At 30.9% G+C, this 23,195-nt stretch overlaps 1 protein-coding gene across 6 annotated transcripts in view; it reads left to right on the top strand.

Moving 5' to 3' along the window:
• LOC130890673 (UNC93-like protein) overlaps positions 1-23,195 on the top strand; it is a 95,657-nt gene that overhangs the window by 39,832 nt on the left and 32,630 nt on the right. Inside the window, exons 1-2 of one of the 6 annotated variants that reach the window (XM_057794887.1) lie at positions 5,368-5,519; positions 22,082-22,215. The exons of 2 other annotated variants lie outside the window; for them this stretch is intronic. In XM_057794887.1, the coding sequence (XP_057650870.1) occupies positions 5,444-5,519; positions 22,082-22,215 (210 nt within the window). In that variant the 5' untranslated portion in view covers positions 5,368-5,443. Of the gene's footprint in view, positions 1-5,367; positions 5,520-9,356; positions 9,636-22,081; positions 22,216-23,195 lie in introns of those variants that run through there. 3 more of the 6 variants (XM_057794889.1, XM_057794891.1, XM_057794888.1) reach the window with 3 other exon arrangements.

Raw genomic sequence — 23,195 nt, 5'->3', positions numbered from 1 at the left:
CAACTAAACATCAGTCTCACTCGCTAATTATTCGTAATCAACGTTTTTTCTAGCAGAGACTTTTGTTCATTATTTTCCGTTGAATGAGAAATTCTCGCAATACATTTAGAGGTGTAAATTAAACTTGACACACAAGAGGTTTGCTCTTGGCAGCTGCACTGGAACTGTACCGGTGCAGACGAGTTCATAAGTGTACAGAATTAATTCGATCGAATACAAAGAACTATATAGTGCAGAGTAGTGCAGAGCATTTGTTGTTTGTTGTATTTGAGGTTATTTGATGTGATTCAAGCCTTGTAGTATTAACAATAACTAGTTCTCTTGCACTGCTACTAAGAACAGCGACACTAGCGCTGGTTCTGTTACAAAGAACGCTTTAGTGTACACTTCCTAAATTAGTTCAGCTACCAAGAGCAAACCTAAGATTCAATTAGAACTAACTTCGATAAGTTTCGTGTCAAGTGTCAAATTTGAAAATATAAATTATTTGTTTAGTTGTTGCCGTGCTCAAGATGGGTTATTATGTAATTATATGTAATTGGAAAGTGACTATCATAATCATTTGTCGTGTTTAATTTGGCAGCTATTAACCTTAAAATCTTATACACTGTGTCAATCGCAAGCTCTCGTTTTAAACCGATTAAAAATGTTGGAACAAGGGCCAGCAACCTTTTAACAATTTTGAACAAAACTGTATTAATTTTATAGGTTTATAAAATTGTTAAATGTAATGGGGAAAGTGTTTTTATTGAATAATCTAATGTACCTGAGCTAATACAAGTTTTATATCGATACCTCGCAGCTCAATCGTGTTAAAGTTAACTAGAAAATCCCTAGGATGTAAATATTCGGCCAGTTTCATTTCGAATATCCATTAGACGAGGTAGGGGTGTCATGATATCTCGTAGACCTTTTTTGTAGGAATATTCGTGTTAAACGACCTCATAAAGTAGTAAAATTGAGCTCATTTTCGGGATGTACTTTTCAAAATGCATTTTCCTCTGCATTTTTCTGCATCTTCTGTTAGTTCTCTCTCCTGCATTTCCTTATCTACGCCTTCTATCCAGCTCCTTCGTGGTCTTCCTCTTCTTTAGGTATTCTGTTGTTTAATATTCCGTGTAGATGGCGATACTAGTTGTTTAGTTGCTCTTCTTCAGAAGTCCGTCTTACTACTCTGAAATTTCTAGTTTTTGTTCTTTTTTATACAGTAAGATGAAATCTTTAACGGATTCCGATAGTGCATCTTCAATAACACGCCTCTTTAATCCGAACCATTGCTTGTTTATTAGGAAAATCATCAAACATTGTATCGGCGCTTTTCAGGAACGTATAAAGTGACATTTAGGTCTTTACCAATTATCATCTGTGTTTCTTAAACTTATTTTCTATGAAACCAGTCTTAAAGTCGAGAAGATTTATCAAAAACAAACATATAAACATATAAAAAGGTCTAAGAAGTGAACTTTTGAATTCACACGACGCTACAAAATCATTGTTGCGTAATTTTCACAGATATATAATTACTTTATAAAATATATCTTTGTTTTATTTGTTAATTGAGCGCTAGTTACGAAAGAATGAAGTTATTCTGAACGAGAAAAAAACATATTTCTTGTAAAGGCGACCGAACAATTTAATTTGTGTGGTAATTCCAGTTTAGAATTCTAATCGTGATTCATTTGACTGTTTTTCTGTTCACGCTGATTATTAACACTTTTTTTTAACTCATAATTATTACCAGTGTTTACTTGTAAAGTCGCCCATCATCGATAAACAACTGACTCAGATATATTCTTCAAAATTTATGGGAACTCTCGTCACATAAAAATAAATATTCTGTTACAAAAACGTTAAAAAGTGTTGAAATTTTTTCCATTTGGATCCCTGATTAGTTACAATTTTTGATAGTACTTAATCTAGTCCGATATCACAAATTTTACACTATTTATTCGGTGTTTTAATCAGTGCTATCAATGAATCTTTGAATTATCAACTTTACTCATTATTCAAAATTGTTTACTGACACCTACAGCTGCTAGATTCTCGTTTTATATACTAATATCACATTCTAGAATCTTTGATTGGTGGAAATCACGAGTTTGCCGTGAGCTCTCATGAAATACGCGGCGCGTTTACCAAAACTTTCATTCCGACAATATATTGAGACAGAACCGGCTTCACGATCTATATCAGTGGACGAGTTCGAGAAAATATAACGAGCAGCATCTACACATGGCTTAAGATTGTCCTATATATTTTCTTTACTAAACTTTTCAATTTGAATCTGACTTGCGCTTTCTCTTCCCATATTTTCAAATCTTCAAATACCATTCTTTCAAAAATAGCCAACTGAGCTGTATTAACTATATCGGTTGATTCGTCAAGTTGTAAGGAAAAACAACTACAGCGATCAAAATCAGTTTTCAACTGTGAAACTAAATCAGAACTCATAGCAGCTTCTAAAAATGTAGTTTTAATCAACCCATCATCTTCATACGGTTTCCTATGTTGAGCGATGACCTTGGAAACCCGGAATGACGCCCCGGTAGCTGCCTTGTTCTTGTCTAGTGTTTTAAAAGTTGATTGTTGTGCTTTTAGCTGAGTTTTTAACCATTCCACTTGAAATAACTCTCAACATTTCCTTTCTTTCACATAACAAAAGAAACACACACATTTATTTTTAACTTAAAAAAAGTAATCGGTAAAAACAAACAAGGAAAGAGCTTAAACGTGTACTTTACACGTTTAAGCACACACATAACCTCACTCTGGTCACACGCGTGACAATAACACTCTGCGAAACAAAATGAGTAATCGACTGCAGCGCTCCCAGACACTCAGTGTTGCCAACCCACTGAGGGCCACCGCGAGCTACCCAAAATTCGCTCACAGCAGTTCAAATGTTTGATGGTACTAAATCCATACTAAATCTATTAGTGATTCAAATTTGCTTGAATAATTTCCTGTAATAAAGAAGAATGTTTACTGCTTCAATATATCGGGAATTCAGTTAAATAAATGGATGTTTTATTAGAACATCGCAAATTGCAGGAAGTGTCAAATTATGTAAAATAATTGCAAAGAATAATTGTTTCATTAGATCTTTCCAACAGATTATTCTAGATGTTGCTTGGTTGCAACGAATAATTCATTTCATAGTTAACGATACATTAATTCTAATTTACTATTGTTTCCATTGATTTATTTATAATAATCGTAGAGAGAAACCTTGTTGTTGTATAGAAAGCGAAGAAGAAAACATCCAGTAGTGTGAAGAGTGTCTTAATAAGCGGACAATGCCCTTTTTGCGAATAATTGGTAGTTCTGAAACAATGTTATCTACGTCAATTTCATCATCGATGTAAGTAAATGATATTTGCGGATATCATTATACACCAAAAAGCAAGGGGCTCATCTAAAATATGTTTTCTCAATATTTGGCTAATATTCCGCTGATTTATTGACACGTTTTGTTTGAAGAAAAGTGTTTTGTTAATCATAATAATCCTCTTTTCCATTCGTTTATTATTTTCTTTGTTTCGGCTTGTATTCACGTTATGTAATTATAGATAAATTGTTAAAAATAAACATTAGGGAAATTACACCGTAACGTAAGTGGTCGGTTGGTAGCACTGACTCATGTTTGACAGTTGACTTTGGAAATATTGGCTGCTTTCCATTTACATTCAAGTCAACTGTGACACTCAGTTATGTAAGTATCTTATACTCAGATAATGACGTCACTGTTCTGTTAATAAAAGGTACGCGTAATGTGACTTAATATTCTCAATGACCACGTAAAATTCACCACTATCATTGGTGTTCCAATCGTCTGTTACTTGCAGCAAAAGAAACGATATAAATAAAATAATATTATTTGTAAGATTATTTAGATCGATGACTATTTGTAATCATTTAGTATTTTTCTTATTTTTATGACAAAATCTGAAAACGTAATGTCCTTAACCTCGCTTTCAATCTGAGTTCACAAAACTCACTAAACCACACGATCTCAAGCTTAGTTTGGTCTTACTTTTGAAATTAAAAAAAGAAGATGCTTTAAACTGGATTATGACGTCATAAGTGAAAATAATCTGAGTTTTGATATAAATGGAAAATAGCTTTTAAAAGCTTTAGAGAGGGGCACATAATAATTTCTATGGATATACTTTGTCTAAAAACACATAATTCATTGTAAATAATGTCTTAAAATTCAAATAACCTCACACATGACCGATTAATGCATCGTCCTGTCAGCTGTCAAAATATCAATACATATAAATTTCTTTAATTCCTTGTTTCTTAGACCTTTTGATATATTAATGCATCTAAATGTTCTAGATTTTAGGTATCGTCTGTTTTAAAATTAGTTTTTTTAATAATCTTTGGATGAAAGATAAAATTTAACGTTTCGACTTTTCTTTAAGTCTTTATCAACATATTTTGACTTAAAGAAAAGTCGAAACGTCAAATTTTATCTTTCATCCAAAGATTATTAAAAAAACTAATATTTTAAAACAGAAGAGACCCGAAATCAAGACCAGTTAGAGGCATGAACATGCATATATCGAAAATTTTCTTTTTCTTATGTTATATATGGTCTCGAACGATAGAGGGAATTCACGTATACAAATATAATTCTGGCTGGGTGTCGAAAGGCAAAAGGCCAAATTAGAGAAGACTGAAGAAGTAGACAATATGATTTTTTTGAGGTTATATTAGTGTTTACAATAAAAATTGAAAGTTTGTTGTGATTTATGTTCAAATACACACTAGTGTCTGCAAGATAATTTAAACGTTAAAATTGAGTGTTGTTACTATTACTGGGTAATGTATGAAGTAGTTGAATGAAAATTTAATGGTTATTTTTTAACTTTTCAGTACACGTCTTTATATACTTTTTAACATTTGTCGAAACACTTGTTTAATTGTTTTCCTTATTTAAAAAATACGATTTTTTGAAGAATTGGGGAAAAATAGTGTACACAACTTATTGGAAAGTGTATTTCGCACTCGTTACGTTTCAGTTACTCAAACTCGTTATGTAATATACTAATTTTAGAATAAAGTAACATTTTCGTTGAAGAATCCCTTTCTGTACACATCATTACATATAACTTGACATTACTTCGCTCTAATTATAAATATATCAAAATTTTATTTCTAAACCTTTTTAAAACTTTACATTAGATTCTATGACTTTCCCGGGCTTATAAATCCATCTCATAATACAAGATTAGGTTTGAATTTGTAGTCTCTCTATCATATAATTCGTATCTATTTTTGTCACATTGTTTGACCCAATGTTAATGTTTTGGAAGCTGCTGACTATAATAAAACGAGAAGGAAAAATTTTCCTTTTCTCATTTATGTTTTATATCTCGACAGAAGCGGTTCAGAGTTTAATTTTGAGGTGCGTGGAAGAGTCCTTCGCGGTTCTTTAATGTCCTATATCCTTATAGTTCCTTATAAGGCGAAACTTTGCAAAATCCTTTTCGTTATTAATATTACTATAAAAGGTAATCAATTTTTTAATTTCTGCATGTTGTATACTTAAGTTTTACGCTGATCAATATTGAAATTTCAATTTAAATAGTGCAATGTTTGAAGACACACCACTCAAAATATTGTTTCGTTATTAATTCATATTTTATTATAAAGAAATATTCAGTACTGCAATTTTGGGATTTTACACAAAATTTTTTTACTAAAAATTGTTTTTCCTAGTCAAAATATACTTTAGTAAGTTTACTAAACTCAAAATTGTACAGGCATGTCGCTTCGTCCTTTTATTTAGAATTTTGTAGCCCAATTTTTTTTAAAATTAATAATTTTTTACATATTCATATGAATTTCAAAGACAAATTTTTTTATCAAATTTATTTACTGAGGTTTTCCCCCTTAATTGTATTATTGAGGGAATCTTTTGAGTCTACGTCGGATAAAAGGTGCTAAAAGGGGTTTTTTTGGACAAATGATTGAACCTGAAGTCTTCGATTGTACTTTTCATTGCTTACTTCAATTTATTCTCTAGCTGAGAGCACTTGTAGAACCTTGGCAATACATGGGGCATCTGATATCATCATCAGAACGTTTGACTGAAATATTTATGTTTGATATAAACGCTGAACCCCACAACTGGATTCCATATATCCAAATAAGTTGAATTATTGCCTTTTATACCAATAACTCATTCTCGGTTCGATAGATAGTTGGGATTTCTCGCCAATTATCCAATCTAGTTGTCTAAATTTGATCCCGAGCTGTTTTATTTTAGTGAAGAGGTTTTTCCTTCAAGGAAGTCACCTAAACAAATGGATTCCAAGATATTTGACTTTCATGTTCATTTATTGTAACTAAGTTGCACTAAGTGTGTTCTCTGAAGTGGCTAAATCGGCTCTATGTAGAAGATGTAGTAGAGGACCCAAAACGCTACCTTGGGGAACACCTGAGTTGATTAAATGAATGATTAGTTGTTTTTGTGTTTGACCTACTTGATTTTTCTGATTTTCTAACATAGTTCCAAGTGCCATAGTTTATCAAAGTGGTACCAAAAAACACGCGGAATTTTTTTCAGAATTTTTGGTCCGTATTTGGAAATTTTAAATTTAAAATGCAATCAATTGTTTGAAATTTATCCTATCAAGAGGCATTGAGTTCTTTAACAAATTCCGATCATTTTTTATCCTACAATTTGTAGTCGATCTCCTCAAATAAAAGGTGGGGGAGAGTGGGAACCTTGTTATGTATGTAAATATATAAATCCGGTTCTGTTTAGCTGATTTTTATAAACTTGAGTGAACCAAGACCATTAGAGGTGAACTGAATTAACAATAGTGAATACTGCAAGTCAATATCTTTTTTTGTTTCCGAGATATCTTAAGAAATGTAGGGATTTTCCAGGTGTAAATTATAATTCTCGTACTTTTCGCGTGTTTTTTTTTAATTCCTCACTTTCTGAACAGCCATCGTACATTTCGCTTGAGGTTATTATATGTCATCGTGTTGAAAAAATAGAAATAACTAGTTTTGATTAGTTAAAATTAACTTCTGCCGGTCGATGGTAAAATATGATTGAAATTGCACACGAAATCATTTCATTATTTCCTCCATTGTTTCGTTTATTTTAATTATTGATATTGAGAATCAATTAGATAAATTGAACATTATTTGAAACGTCATACGAATTGAAATAAAATAGAAATTCAATTATACAGTAGAAACAAGAATGTGTAAGTAAACTTCCAACATATCGTTGAAGACATTGCGTTAATTGGTACTAATGTGCTTAATAATTTTATTTTCTTTTGTTTTAAATTTTTACATTCTTGAGAATTTATATCATTAGTACGGAATTCAACGTTAGTTTTATTAATAATATAAAATTTATAGAATTTAGCTGCTTTCTTATGAAATTTATACAAATTTGAAACACCTGTTCTCGATTATTGTTTATTTATCCAGAAAATAATTAAATATTCTACGCAGATTCACTACAACTGATTCTGAAGGTTCCAAAATACCTCAGACATCACAAATTTCTTCCTTATCCTAACTAACCGGACTCGAAAGGTTCTTTATTCAAGCAAAGAGTTGCTAAAGAGAACTAGTATGCTTACTGGACACTCTCCGGTGAAGTACCACGCGAAAAACATCCAAAAGCGACCAGAAGAAACCAGCGAGCACCTCCTCTATGATTCCGAAGCTATCATCGGTACGATGAACAGTCAATAGTCCCGATATTTACTCCCTACCTCATAATTTACCAGACAAAAGATTACAGAGCAAACAGTTGATTAACTACGGGACAATGCCAACAAATGACTGAACAAATTTCAAATTTGGTACGGCAGAGACGTAAATAGGAGAATTAGATGAGGTTGTAGATGAGAAATGTTTGGAAAAAGATCTGTGGGATATTGATTTGATGATTTCAAATAAGTCCTCATCGATATAAGCCCTTTTTTAAGTCTTATTAAGGAAAATCTTGTAGTGAATTCAATCTTCAATCTTCTCCGGCTTATGGAGCTCCTCAAATAAATTTTAAGATGTCACCAAGATGTTTTTGTTTGGAAATAAGGTCTCCAATAGCTTCAATAGCGAATATCGATCGGTATAACTTACATTCTTTTAGATATTTGATCCACCATAAGTCTAATTTATCCTTTACAACGTTTTTTTACAACGCATTAAAATGTTGGGGGTAAATAAAGTAGAATCATTTGAATAAGTTCCAGGATTTTCTCGTTGTTTTGTATTTCTCTCTTTCTGTTCTCTTGACAGATCCACTGCATTTTTTATCGGCAATCTTTCCATCCCCATTACCTGTAGGTGCCAGTACCAAATGCTTTTTCTCGGTATATTCTATAACTGTTTGTTCAGGTTCATATGAATTTTTATTGTGTCGTTTTATTACTCTTCATAAGGCGTCTATTTTCGTGGCTTCTATGAATTTATCCATTCTTTGTACATGGTTAATTCAAGTACAGTGTCTTTTCTGGAGTCCCCATTTAGTTCGAGTGCCTTGCACAGGATAAATAGTAAATAATGATAAAGTAAACATACAATTTATGGTTTATGGGAAAAAAATATCTTTTTTCTTCGTTTGGTGGGAAAAGTTCTTATATATAGGCGCGTAATTCCCATGTAACATCGCAGTCTTATTGGTAGGTACTTACAAAAAGATTATTCTATTTTTTTTTTCATTTCTGAGGGGTAACAATTGATCCCATTGATCCCCCATGGAGTCTATAGGCTCCCAATTTGATAGAAATCTTCGAGAATTAAAATTCTATTGCAAGTAGAAAAGGATAGAATATATAAACTTTATGTACACTCAATTTTAATGATATCTATGTAACTATCAATTCAATCGACATAATTTTTTTAAAATTGGATCATATCCTTCTACGATCGAATGCATCCCTTCAATATAGTCACTTCCTATAGCCACACACCTTTCCATACGTTTTTTCCATTGATCGAAGCAGTGCTGGAAGTCTTCTTTGGTGAGGGTCTTTAGGAGCTCTGCTTTACCGTTTCCATCGACTCAAATCGGGTGCCTTTCGAAGCAGATTTTTCACTAAACTTTCAAGGAAATCTGAGGAGACCCGTTGACGCAAGAGCTTTTGGTCAGGTGTCAGATTTTTTGGCCCGTCTTGGGCGCCCTCTTAAGCACGCGATCTCGTTATTTAATAACCAGACCTCGTATATATATATACAGGTCCTTGAACTTCACTTTCAGTTACGTTAGAAGTTTAATCACAGTTTTAAAAATATCCATATTTTTCCACATACTATGGTTAATTCCATCAACGGCTTTTTGTAAACATTGATGAACTTAATCTATTTAGTTTTATTTATTACTTGAGCTAATTCGTTCGAATCGATGATAGTGGCGTAATTACGAATATTTCGGACAATTATTGACGTTTATAATATAATATATAGTGTTGTGAATTAATTTGGAAATTAATGTTGAAAATTAGCCAGAGATGGAATCGAACACGAATTGTAGTATTAATTACGATGAAGAAACTGAACCTTTGATTAAAAAATGTGGCGAAAACGACAACAAGTCGATTTTTTATTCTCTGTTCGATTTTTTTTCTATCAACTCGAGCGACTATGACAGTGTGAGTATTATGTAAATTTTATTTTAATGGCGCTTTCTTCTTCTTAAAGTACCTGGAATTTGAAAAAACGAAATCAATCGGGATGCGTTCAAGTTTTGTATTCGTTTTAAAACCGTTTATCAGTGCGGCGCTAATCATGTAGTATGAGCAGCAATCGTTGTGGGCCCCGCGCGAAACGGGGCCTTACATATTACAACCCACTTAACCCACATAAATTATAACTCGGTAACCTACATTTTTGCAAATATTCAAGCACGAGTCAAAGAGCTTACAGACTGTCATGAATGGAGAAAAAAACGAAAATGATTTGTAACAATTAGTAACAAATAATTGACAAATTGATTTGAGCATTTATTTATCTCTCATAATCGCTAACTGCAGAGTCCAACGTTCATTTTTGTCATTAAAGCACATGAAAAATAAAGAGCATTGTGGGTCAAGAACGTCTGAATTATCTCTTTTCGATATATAGAATATGATTTGCTGACCCGATGATCTCAGAACCTTCTCTTGTCCAGGCGGAAACGTCCGTCATTCGTACATGCGCAGTCCATTGCACACGAAAAGATTTCTGATACCACTAGAATTATTTAGGAAAATTACTTCGTGAAAGTTTCGAAAATAATAAAAGAAACAAATATATATTCATAATATAATCATTATTTTCAGTTATATTATATAATATATCGAATATAAATTATGTAGAAATATCAGTTTTGAATTATTGGTTTCCTTTAAAAATTATTTTACATTTCCAAAAAAACGCTTTTTCTATTTATTTTAGCTTCACCTGTGATTTGCTTTAGCGTGAATTCTTCGTATTTACACCTTTTTTATTTTCTTATCGACATTCCTAATAGAAATATTTACGTTTTTCATCAGTATTTAGCAGATTTCATTTCAATAACATTCGCAACCAAATCAAATAATGAAAAGTTATTTTGGAACTTGTATTTTATGTTATTTTTATATAGTAATTTATTGGACTATTCTTTTTCTTTTTTTTTATACCTTTAACTCAGTTCATTTTCACATCCCTCGTAGAAATATTCATGTTTCTCGGCAGGTATCAGCAGATTTCATTTCAATAACATTCGCAACCAAATCAAATAATGAAAAGTTATTTTGGAACTTGTATTTTATGTTATTTTTATATAGTTATTTATTGGACTATTCTTTTTCTTTTTTTTATACCTTTAACTCAGTTCATTTTCACATCCCTCGTAGAAATATTCATGTTTCTCGGCAGGAATCAGCAGATTTCATTTCAATAACATTCGCAACCAAATCAAATAATGAAAAGTTATTTTGGAACTTGTATTTTATGTTATTTTTATATAGTAATTTATTGGACTATTCTTCTTCTTTTTTTTATACCTTTAACTCAGTTCATTTTCACATCCCTCGTAGAAATATTCATGTTTCTCGGCAGGTATCAGCAGATTTCATTTCAATAACATTCGCAACCAAATCAAATAATGAAAAGTTATTTTGGAACTTGTATTTTATGTTATTTTTATATAGTAATTTATTGGACTATTCTTCTTCTTTTTTTTATACCTTTAACTCAGTTCATTTTCACATCCCTCGTAGAAATATTCATGTTTCTCGGCAGGTATCAGCAGATTTCATTTCAATAACATTCGCAACCAAATCAAATAATGAAAAGTTATTTTGGAACTTGTATTTTATGTTATTGTTATATAGTAATTTATTGGACTATTCTTTTTCTTTTTTTTTATACCTTTAACTCAGTTCATTTTCACATCCCTCGTAGAAATATTCATGTTTCTCGGCAGGTATCAGCAGATTTCATTTCAATAACATTCGCAACCAAATCAAATAATGAAAAGTTATTTTGGAACTTGTATTTTATGTTATTTTTATATAGTAATTTATTGGACTATTCTTTTTCTTTTTTTTTATACCTTTAACTCAGTTCATTTTCACATCCCTCGTAGAAATATTCATGTTTCTCGGCAGGTATCAGCAGATTTCATTTCAATAACATTCGCAACCAAATCAAATAATGAAAAGTTATTTTGGAACTTGTATTTTATGTTATTTTTATATAGTAATTTATTGGACTATTCTTTTTCTTTTTTTTATACCTTTAACTTAGTTCATTTTTACATCCCTCGTAGAAATATTCATGTTTCTCGGCAGGTATCAGCAGATTTCATTTCAATAACATTCGCAACCAAATCAAATAATGAAAAGTTATTTTGGAACTTGTATTTTATGTTATTTTTATATAGTAATTTATTGGACTATTCTTTTTCTTTTTTTTTATACCTTTAACTCAGTTCATTTTCACATCCCTCGTAGAAATATTCATGTTTCTCGGCAGGTATCAGCAGATTTCATTTCAATAACATTCGCAACCAAATCAAATAATGAAAAGTTATTTTGGAACTTGTATTTTATGTTATTTTTATATAGTAATTTATTGGACTATTCTTTTTCTTTTTTTTATACCTTTAACTCAGTTCATTTTCACATCCCTCGTAGAAATATTCATGTTTCTCGGCAGGTATCAGCAGATTTCATTTCAATAACATTCGCAACCAAATCAAATAATGAAAAGTTATTTTGGAACTTGTATTTTATGTTATTTTTATATAGTAATTTATTGGACTATTCTTTTTCTTTTTTTTATACCTTTAACTCAGTTCATTTTCACATCCCTCGTAGAAATATTCATGTTTCTCGGCAGGTATCAGCAGATTTCATTTCAATAACATTCGCAACCAAATCAAATAATGAAAAGTTATTTTGGAACTTGTATTTTATGTTATTTTTATATAGTAATTTATTGGACTATTCTTTTTCTTTTTTTTTATACCTTTAACTCAGTTCATTTTCACATCCCTCGTAGAAATATTCATGTTTCTCGGCAGGTATCAGCAGATTTCATTTCAATAACATTCGCAACCAAATCAAATAATGAAAAGTTATTTTGGAACTTGTATTTTATGTTATTTTTATATAGTAATTTATTGGACTATTCTTTTTCTTTTTTTTATACCTTTAACTTAGTTCATTTTTACATCCCTCGTAGAAATATTCATGTTTCTCGGCAGGTATCAGCAGATTTCATTTCAATAACATTCGCAACCAAATCAAATAATGAAAAGTTATTTTGGAACTTGTATTTTATGTTATTTTTATATAGTAATTTATTGGACTATTCTTTTTCTTTTTTTTTATACCTTTAACTCAGTTCATTTTCACATCCCTCGTAGAAATATTCATGTTTCTCGGCAGGTATCAGCAGATTTCATTTCAATAACATTCGCAACCAAATCAAATAATGAAAAGTTATTTTGGAACTTGTATTTTATGTTATTTTTATATAGTAATTTATTGGACTATTCTTTTTCTTTTTTTTATACCTTTAACTCAGTTCATTTTCACATCCCTCGTAGAAATATTCATGTTTCTCGGCAGGTATCAGCAGATTTCATTTCAATAACATTCGCAACCAAATCAAATAATGAAAAGTTATTTTGGAACTTGTATTTTATGTTATTTTTATATAGTAATTTATTGGACTATTCTTTTTCTTTTTTTTATACCTTTAACTCAGTTCATTTTCACATCCCTCGTAGAAATATTCATGTTTCTCGGCAGGTATCAGCAGATTTCATTTCAATAACATTCGCAACCAAATCAAATAATGAAAAGTTATTTTGGAACTTGTATTTTATGTTATTTTTATATAGTAATTTATTGGACTATTCTTTTTCTTTTTTTTTATACCTTTAACTCAGTTCATTTTCACATCCCTCGTAGAAATATTCATGTTTCTCGGCAGGTATCAGCAGATTTCATTTCAATAACATTCGCAACCAAATCAAATAATGAAAAGTTATTTTGGAACTTGTATTTTATGTTATTTTTATATAGTAATTTATTGGACTATTCTTTTTCTTTTTTTTTATACCTTTAACTCAGTTCATTTTCACATCCCTCGTAGAAATATTCATGTTTCTCGGCAGGTATCAGCAGATTTCATTTCAATAACATTCGCAACCAAATCAAATAATGAAAAGTTATTTTGGAACTTGTATTTTATGTTATTTTTATATAGTAATTTATTGGACTATTCTTTTTCTTTTTTTTATACCTTTAACTCAGTTCATTTTCACATCCCTCGTAGAAATATTCATGTTTCTCGGCAGGTATCAGCAGATTTCATTTCAATAACATTCGCAACCAAATCAAATAATGAAAAGTTATTTTGGAACTTGTATTTTATGTTATTTTTATATAGTAATTTATTGGACTATTCTTCTTCTTTTTTTTATACCTTTAACTCAGTTCATTTTCACATCCCTCGTAGAAATATTCATGTTTCTCGGCAGGTATCAGCAGATTTCATTTCAATAACATTCGCAACCAAATCAAATAATGAAAAGTTATTTTGGAACTTGTATTTTATGTTATTTTTATATAGTAATTTATTGGACTATTCTTTTTCTTTTTTTTATACCTTTAACTCAGTTCATTTTCACATCCCTCGTAGAAATATTCATGTTTCTCGGCAGGTATCAGCAGATTTCATTTCAATAACATTCGCAACCAAATCAAATAATGAAAAGTTATTTTGGAACTTGTATTTTATGTTATTTTTATATAGTAATTTATTGGACTATTCTTCTTCTTTTTTTTATACCTTTAACTCAGTTCATTTTCACATCCCTCGTAGAAATATTCATGTTTCTCGGCAGGTATCAGCAGATTTCATTTCAATAACATTCGCAACCAAATCAAATAATGAAAAGTTATTTTGGAACTTGTATTTTATGTTATTGTTATATAGTAATTTATTGGACTATTCTTTTTCTTTTTTTTATACCTTTAACTTAGTTCATTTTTACATCCCTCGTAGAAATATTCATGTTTCTCGGCAGGTATCAGCAGATTTCATTTCAATAACATTCGCAACCAAATCAAATAATGAAAAGTTATTTTGGAACTTGTATTTTATGTTATTTTTATATAGTAATTTATTGGACTATTCTTCTTCTTTTTTTTATACCTTTAACTCAGTTCATTTTCACATCCCTCGTAGAAATATTCATGTTTCTCGGCAGGTATCAGCAGATTTCATTTCAATAACATTCTCAACCAAATCAAATAATGAAAAGTTATTTTGGAACTTGTATTTTATGTTATTGTTATATAGTAATTTATTGGACTATTCTTTTTCTTTTTTTTATACCTTTAACTTAGTTCATTTTTACATCCCTCGTAGAAATATTCATGTTTCTCGGCAGGTATCAGCAGATTTCATTTCAATAACATTCGCAACCAAATCAAATAATGAAAAGTTATTTTGGAACTTGTATTTTATGTTATTTTTATATAGTAATTTATTGGACTATTCTTCTTCTTTTTTTTATACCTTTAACTTAGTTCATTTTTACATCCCTCGTAGAAATATTCATGTTTCTCGGCAGGTATCAGCAGATTTCATTTCAATAACATTCGCAACCAAATCAAATAATGAAAAGTTATTTTGGAACTTGTATTTTATGTTATTTTTATATAGTAATTTATTGGACTATTCTTCTTCTTTTTTTTATACCTGTCACTACTCGTCTAGGACGCGCAGTCTCGTTATTTAACAGCCAGACCTCGATCTTCATCAAGCCTGTCAACTAACTAAGCTAGAAGTGTTCATTTGCCTGGATTCAACAATTAATATTTTTTTATTAGCCAAGTTTTTGTTTCTAAATAAATAGTGTCCTTACGTGGTTATAATTTGTTATCGAATTGTAAACATTTGATTGACGAGAGAAATAATTAACTGATATATTAATCCACCTTAATGGATGTCTGCCAGCATTGAAACGTCATAAATCACGATCGGTTGCCAAATATTAACAAGGTGAATGCCAGGGAGGAAACGTCATGATATAAACGTCTTAATGTAGTTCATACACAACAGAAAAAATCCAAGAATTAAAAGAATCGGTAATAGAAATCATCTTTTATTACAGTTGCCAATAATAACGACTAAAAAAAGTTCTGAAAATGTGGGAACATTGATTAAAATAAATAATATGTTGTTATTTACATATTTTTTTCAATGAAATATCACCAGAGTCGATTCATTTTCGACTTTTGAAGCTTTTATCTGTATCTGAGTTCTACGAATCGTTTTTTGCGACAGAGGTATACGTTTTTTTGTTCTGAGAAGTCGAATTAATTTATTAGTTTCAAGTTTTTGCTGCATAGTGTGAATACATAAATCAAAGCTACAAATTCGTTATATTCGTCATATATATATTATGCACGAATAAATCCCATGTCATGATTATTATTTATCTTTTCTACGACGTTGCCAAATTGTTTAAATAATAGAATAACTCGTGTATCAGGAGAAATTACGTTCTAAACTTTGGCAATCGTGTAGCTTCGGTGTTGCAAAATTTATTGTTGCCAAAATCAGGTAGAATCGTGTCTAAATTTTTTTTGTTTTCGAATTTGTCATTTCAATTAATTATCGTGTCATATTTAATCAGCTATTGTCATAAATATTAAGATGATGTTTTAAATTATAAAGGGTGGCGCAATACAACATGCATTGCTAACATTTCCTGGCGGATATTTTCCTTTAGCTGACTGATTTTTCATGTAGACTTTATGTTTGAGCTGTCTCCACAAAAAAAATCAAGAGGCGTCAAGTCAGGGCTATGTAGAAGCCGAGGGATATCACATCTTTTGAAAATTAGGAAACATCTGTCTCACAGCCGTCATAAAGGCATTTGATGTGTGACAGGTCGCTCCGACTTGTTGGAACCAAGTTCTCGTATTCGCCATTCTCTATCCCGCAATTTCTGGAGTCAAACATCGCAAAATAGCGGTCGGTGTTAACGGTGATGTTTCGTCCTCGTGAATCTTCACTTCTTTTGCCTGAGATTGCTGTCCATACCGTTACTTTTGGACTATGCGGTGGTTTTTGATGTTTCGTTTTTGGATTTCGAACCCATTTAAATGAAAATGAGCCTCATCTTGAAAAAGGATGCTGTCTAAAGTGGAAAATCGACTAAACATTTCTTCAGCAAATGCCAACCTTGCTACAAAGTCGGTAACTTTTGATTCCTGGGTTAACTGGAGCTTATAAGAATGCAGTTGAAGATCCAACTTCAAATTTCGCTGTAAATTTCGTCGCGACAAGTTTAAACGTGGAACCGGTTTCTTCAAAACGCTTCACCCATATTTTAATTAAATTTGCACTCGGAGCTTTATTAATGTGTCTTAACCCATATTATGAACGTGCGAATACAAAAAGCGCGACGCCTTCTATCGAAGTGACTCATGGCTACTAAAACCCCACGAGGGCAGCTTTCCAACCACGCTAGACTCCCCCCGTTCTCGCACTGTTTTCCTCGTGAAAAAAGATGATGTCATATGCACGTTCTATTGGGCCACCCTGTATATTTATATATTAATGTAAATTTCTTTAATTTCTTAGACCTTTTGATATGTTTATGTTCTTTTAAAAATGATATTAATGTATATATCTACAAAAAAAAACGAATAGTTTCATGACTTATACCCCAACAGTCGCAATATCAAGAAAAAATATACTGGGTGTCTCATTTGCATTTGTTGGTTATAAAGTTAAAGGGAGAAATCAGTTTACAATGAAAAAATTTGTTCGTTGTAGATATTTTTAAATAAAAAGGTTTTTTTTGATGTCTCAAAGACTCTGTAGCTTTTTCGATATAAAATATTTGTTTTTTTACCTTATTTTAATTTTATTACTGCGAAAACTTGACATTCCATGTTACACTGACACACATGAGAATTTCTAAAGGTATTTCTCCAATTTTAAGTCAAAATAAGTTGAGAAAATTAATATTTTGAACCAAAAAATATATTAGGAACATGAAAAAAGAAGTTTTCACCGATTTCCAGGGTATTTTCTTAAAGTTAAAAGTAAAAAGCTAAAAACTTGAGATATTTCTACGATTTTTACTTTTGAACCCCCTTCTTGGCCCCCCGTAAACTATTTTTCCTTTAATTTTTGTTATATTCTTTACCTTTCCCAAAAGTTTTCATCCTAATACTATTTTTTAATAAAAAATTATTAACGCTGGTCACAATATTTGCATAATTTGCACATTATTGAAAAAATGTCATTTTTCTGGAGGTAGAAAGAAACCTACGGTAAAACAACTTTTCCTTTTAACAAAATTTTCAGAATATTTGGTAAAATTTGATGTATTTATTCATAATTCCAACACTATGAATGAAACTCATTAAACAATTAAGAAGCTATCCGAAAAAGTATTATTATTTCCTAAATTATTAGTTGGAAGTAACACTCCATAAATATTAATGATTGCAATCATTTTATTGCGCCATTATTGTCCATAGAAGATAAACGAACACGGTGGCAAATTGTATAATACCACCTCGATTAATTACATCTCCAATTTCGAAATATTCCTACAAGAGTAAATTTAAATTGTTTTTAAAAATACTAAGGGTTCTTAGTAGCCAAAGACCGTTAAGCACGTTACACACTTTGGCTTGAACATTTTGATGCCCTGCTCTCTCACAGATTACGTGGTTTGCAGTTTCATCTTCTTCCATGTACCAGCGGCACTCTGGATCGTCCGATATGCCTATGGTGTAAAGATGGCGTCTTAGATAAACGTGTTTGATCGGATTTCGTGACTATTTAAGCGACAAAACGTCCTTCTATTTGTGTTTTCGCTTATCTCACGCTAGGTGTCTCTTTCCATCTCCTTCGAGCCTGTTTTGCGCCATTTGGTCACTGCTCATCAAAATAATTGGACATTCACCGCGATCTTCATCCAGATTTTGACATGATCAAGTTGGTCTAGCCTTCGTGGTTGTTCAAATCATACGCTATCTTCAAGATTTCTAATTGTATCACTAGATCCAAGAGTGAGAGATCCAGCGAGGGTCCTAATTGGAGCCGTACTCATGGATCTTGTAATATTGAGACAAGCGAGGAGCTGGACTTTGTCCAGTCGAACTCTTCTTTCTGCTTTCTCTGCACATGGCCACCACACGATGTCCCCGTACGTGGTAAGGAGTTTAAGATCCCATGTACAATTGAAGAACCTTTTACATGTCCAAAGGGCGAAAACTAAGGGTTGCTACCCGTAATTTATAATATAGTATTGTAGGATATTTCAGGTAATTGTATTTTATACTCCGAGAGAACAATAAAATACTTAATTTCGCATATTTATGAAGAAATCGCTTTATTAAACTAACTTATAGTCAGATATGTATCTCTAAGGGGTTTTCAGAACTTACAACTCTACAAAAATTGCAACAGGTATTTAATAAGAGTGATGAAAGATTTTTTGCATTTGTTTAAAATAATTTCACGTTTATTGTCAATTCCTGCCGAGTCAAAATTGACGAAAAGAGTTTTTTCGGTGCTGAATAGCAAGAAATGCGAGACGAAATACACCAAACGTCTCTGAATTTGATAAAAAGTGAATTAGTTTTAAATATAGATGGTATTTGATGGTTCAGTAGAGATACTTTTTTCATTCAGCAAACTGCAAAAAACGTGGTTTGAAACGTAATGAATAAAAACAAATTCGTCGCTTTAGAGTCTAAATTTACTAATTCAATCTGTCTCAAAAGAAAAAGAGACGCTCGCTCTGTAAAAATTTGTTATCCTGGGAATTAGCGGACTTTCTAAAAACAACTTTTTACATTATTGAAACTTAGCTGGCTGTTTGTAATTTCTAATAACTATTTTCGTTGATTTTAGATAAAAGAAGTCTACGTTTTGATTTCGTAATTTGACGGTTATTTTTTCTTATATTCCTTTATTATTTACTTAAAAATTTACTCGCCTTTCCAAAATTTTTATCGAAAATTTTGATAAACCAATCTACTTTTTAATTTTTTCTCTTTCCTGAAATGATTTGGCTCAACTGAAAGGCGACGAATTGTACTTTATTTTGATACTAAGCATTTTTTTCTTACCTAAAAAAATCGATTCATTTTAATTGCAGAAAGGTGGAAGCCCCAGAAATACTTTACCAAACACAACAATTTTAAATAAATAATTATTGTGAATTCACTGGAACGTTCAATTTAATATTAAATCGATTTTTTTTCGTAAAATACTTTTAGAATTGCACAGATTTAATTCGAAAGATGAATGACCCCTTCAATTATTTATAACAAACGCGAAGTCGAACCGCAAATTCTTCGACAACAGACGTGGAAAACAAGATGTCCGTCTAATTGTTTCTATACATGTTCGAAATGTTTTGCCAATACACGTGCATTTCGAATCGAACGTGTCTTGTAATAAATAAATAACTTGGGTAGTGCTGACAACAATTAACCGGTAGTAGAATTGACAATGAATTTTACACTAAATCGATACATGTCCATTTTAAATCAATAACAATAAAATTACAAGCTCAAATTTTGGTTATAAATCGATGTTTATCTAATTAGTGCGTATTTTGTAAAATGATAAAACCTACATGAGAAAATAAATTAATAAGCCTAATATAAAAGCAGTACCGATAAATTATTATTAGAGAATTAGTAGGGAAAGGAAGAGAATATAACAAAAATGAAAGGAAAAATCATTTACCAGTTATCTGAGATCGGAAAATGAAAAGAGAATGTTTTTTAAACTCCCAACAGATGTCAGACTGCGGATACTCTAAGAGGAGGTCTTACAACCTATTGGAACGGAACGGAACGGAAATGATGTCATAAATTTGTAGGTTGATATATTCCATACGAAAAAAGTTATCTTATTATCTAGATAATTTTGATATTCAGATATTCAGGAGCTTGAACTTCATTTCTCTTCTAGACCGATTACACTGAGCACTTTGAACAGTTTGTAATTTTGAATAAAAAAATTATGTTATAAGAACAAAATGACGGTGCATAAAGCAGAACAGCGACCCGGATGACAATACACCATCATCTACAAACCCGTTAACACTTCGACGGCGTTATATGATATACATAGTGTTCATAAAATAAGAACATACTATTCATAATAATGAATTTATTGGACTGATTTATTTTTATTTTATCTAATGTTATTTACACAAAGCAGAAAGTAAAATACTTCTTGGAGTTTTATCTTTGGTTGCATGATCAAGTCAAGTTTCGTTGATTCGACCTAAACTTTCCCAAGATTTCTTTGGACGTCTTCGTTTTATCTTTTCCATTGATGTAGTATACCAAAGTTCGTTCTGTATTCATTAACATACCGAAAGTTGCATTTTGAGTGTTCCATGTAGTGAAAGTGACACTGCAAAACACTTTCGGGACGCTCTGAAGTATACAACTTTAATGTTGACAGTTGACAGTTTCACTTCGATGATTTTGTATAACCTGAAATTTTTAATTTGCTGAAATTATTTGTTTTATCCGAAGTTTTGTCTAAATTGATGAATAATGATGAAAAATAAAGCATCAATGATGAAGAGTTACTTGAATTCACGGCACCTGATCTCAACGAAGAAAGCAATGCGGCCGTTCTTAATTCTTTGCCGGATAAAACTCAGTGTAATTAAAAAAGTTTTGGATTTTATGTATCGTCTAAAAAGTGTTGTGTACGCCGCTCGTCTCGTAATTTTCAGACTTTCAGTACTTGGCATACATTCCCTTTGTGCTCTTCATTCTACAATATATCTAAAAACTATTAGCTATTGTTTTTGAATTGTTTTGATTACAGGTTTTATAATCAAGTCTTCTTTTATTGTTATTTCGTTTCTTATTCAATCTTTTTAGATATTACCTCTGAATCTTCGTAAGTACTTCTTTTTTGCTGCTTGAATTGATTCATTTTGGTATTACTTGTTAAATGTCAACCGCTTTAATTTTGAATTAGTTATGAGATCTATCTCAGGTGCCATTTGCTAATAGCCGGTATTAGATGTTAACCATATTGTAAATAAAATGGAGAAGAGCTTGGATCACTGCCTAAATTCTCTTGTGGTGCACTGTGGCATATGTTTCTTATGTGCAGAATTAAATAAGATGGATGCTTTTTGTACAATTGCCATTGCTAGATTACTCTTTTGGAATTAAACTTTGAAATCTCAATATAAGATTATTAAAAGTATACTTGTAGTGTTGATTATATATAGGGTGTAGATTCTTATTTGCTCTGAATTAATATTTAATTTAGATCAGATGCTTGCTGTTTTTGATGTCTGATTATAGTAAGTAAATTTCTAATAACCAATAATGGTATGATAATATATTGTTTATGCCTTCTCAAGGCTGTTTCTAATTCACCATGAAATTTACTTAATACAAATGTTTCAAACATCGATTTGACGTAGCATCTTTCAGTGGTAGAGACTGTGCGTCGCGATAAACTCAATATGGCCAATTTGACACCTGTGCGATAGCACGTTTTTTTTTCTTGTATGTTTTGTGTACTTTTATAGGAAAGTTTTTCAATATGACGGACAGTGCCCAAAATAGAAGATTTTCATTGATGAATTTTCCAATCTCATTTCCTCCTACCCAACAGAGGAGGATGTCAGTGAGGAGTTTTTATTGGGTTATGGTTAATCCACTGGTAATTAGATCTTGTTTATTGTTACTTAATTACATGAATTTTTAATTACAATATTTATGAAATATTATCTTTTATTCGTAACATATTTGTACCTGAATATTTTTACAAAGACCAAAATAGGTCGAAACATCAATTTTTATCTATTTTAAAAATTAACATTCCTTCAACAGAAACTTAAAATCAAAAATTTTTATCGGTTAAAGCATATTAATAAATCTAAGAAGTGAAGAGTTGAAGTAATTTATGAAAATATTAGAACAAGATCAAATTAATGCTTAAAATCACAACAGAATGTAATTTATTATAATTTCTAGAATGTATAATCTCAAAATAATATAATCTGATCAAAATAAAACAAAAAATTCATTTTATTAATCAATTATTTGAAACAAAACGCTTAGAGATTTCACTCAAATCATATTTGCTATAATTGTTCTTGTTGCATATGGAGTTCGATCGATATTTTTCTTTGATTCATTAACAAAGTTTTTTACAATTTCGCAAACTATGAAACTACGAAAATTAATTACTTTCAAAAAATTTCGTTATTCTTAGAAATTAAATCATTGGGCAGCTTTCAAATTCTATTTTGCTAAGTTCGAAACGCTGGAAAATAGGCAACCAATTTTACTCCATACCGATTTTGAGTTTAAATTCAGAAATTGTAAAATTCTAATTAAGAATTACTAAACTAAATGTTGAGAAAAAATGATTTATCATTAATAATTTCATAATCGAGTATTTAATATTGGATACTATTGATATTACGAACAATCTTATCGATTTTATGCAGAAACATTTACTTCCGGCGATACCGGAAGTGGCCATTATCTCAGATATCGAACCATAGATAACTTTGATATATCTCATCAAGATCTATCTGGGTGTGAAAAGTCATGATGATTGACGCAGAAGAGTTTCTGCGGAAAAAGTATGAAATGCATTATTTTTACGAAAAATCAATAGATAAAATGAAAATT

This window comes from Diorhabda carinulata, chromosome 2, assembly GCF_026250575.1.
Source record: "Diorhabda carinulata isolate Delta chromosome 2, icDioCari1.1, whole genome shotgun sequence".
Classification (NCBI taxonomy): domain Eukaryota; kingdom Metazoa; phylum Arthropoda; class Insecta; order Coleoptera; family Chrysomelidae; genus Diorhabda; species Diorhabda carinulata.
The sequence above is the reverse complement of the archived record's forward strand: the minus strand, read 5'-3'. Positions and strand labels throughout refer to the sequence as shown.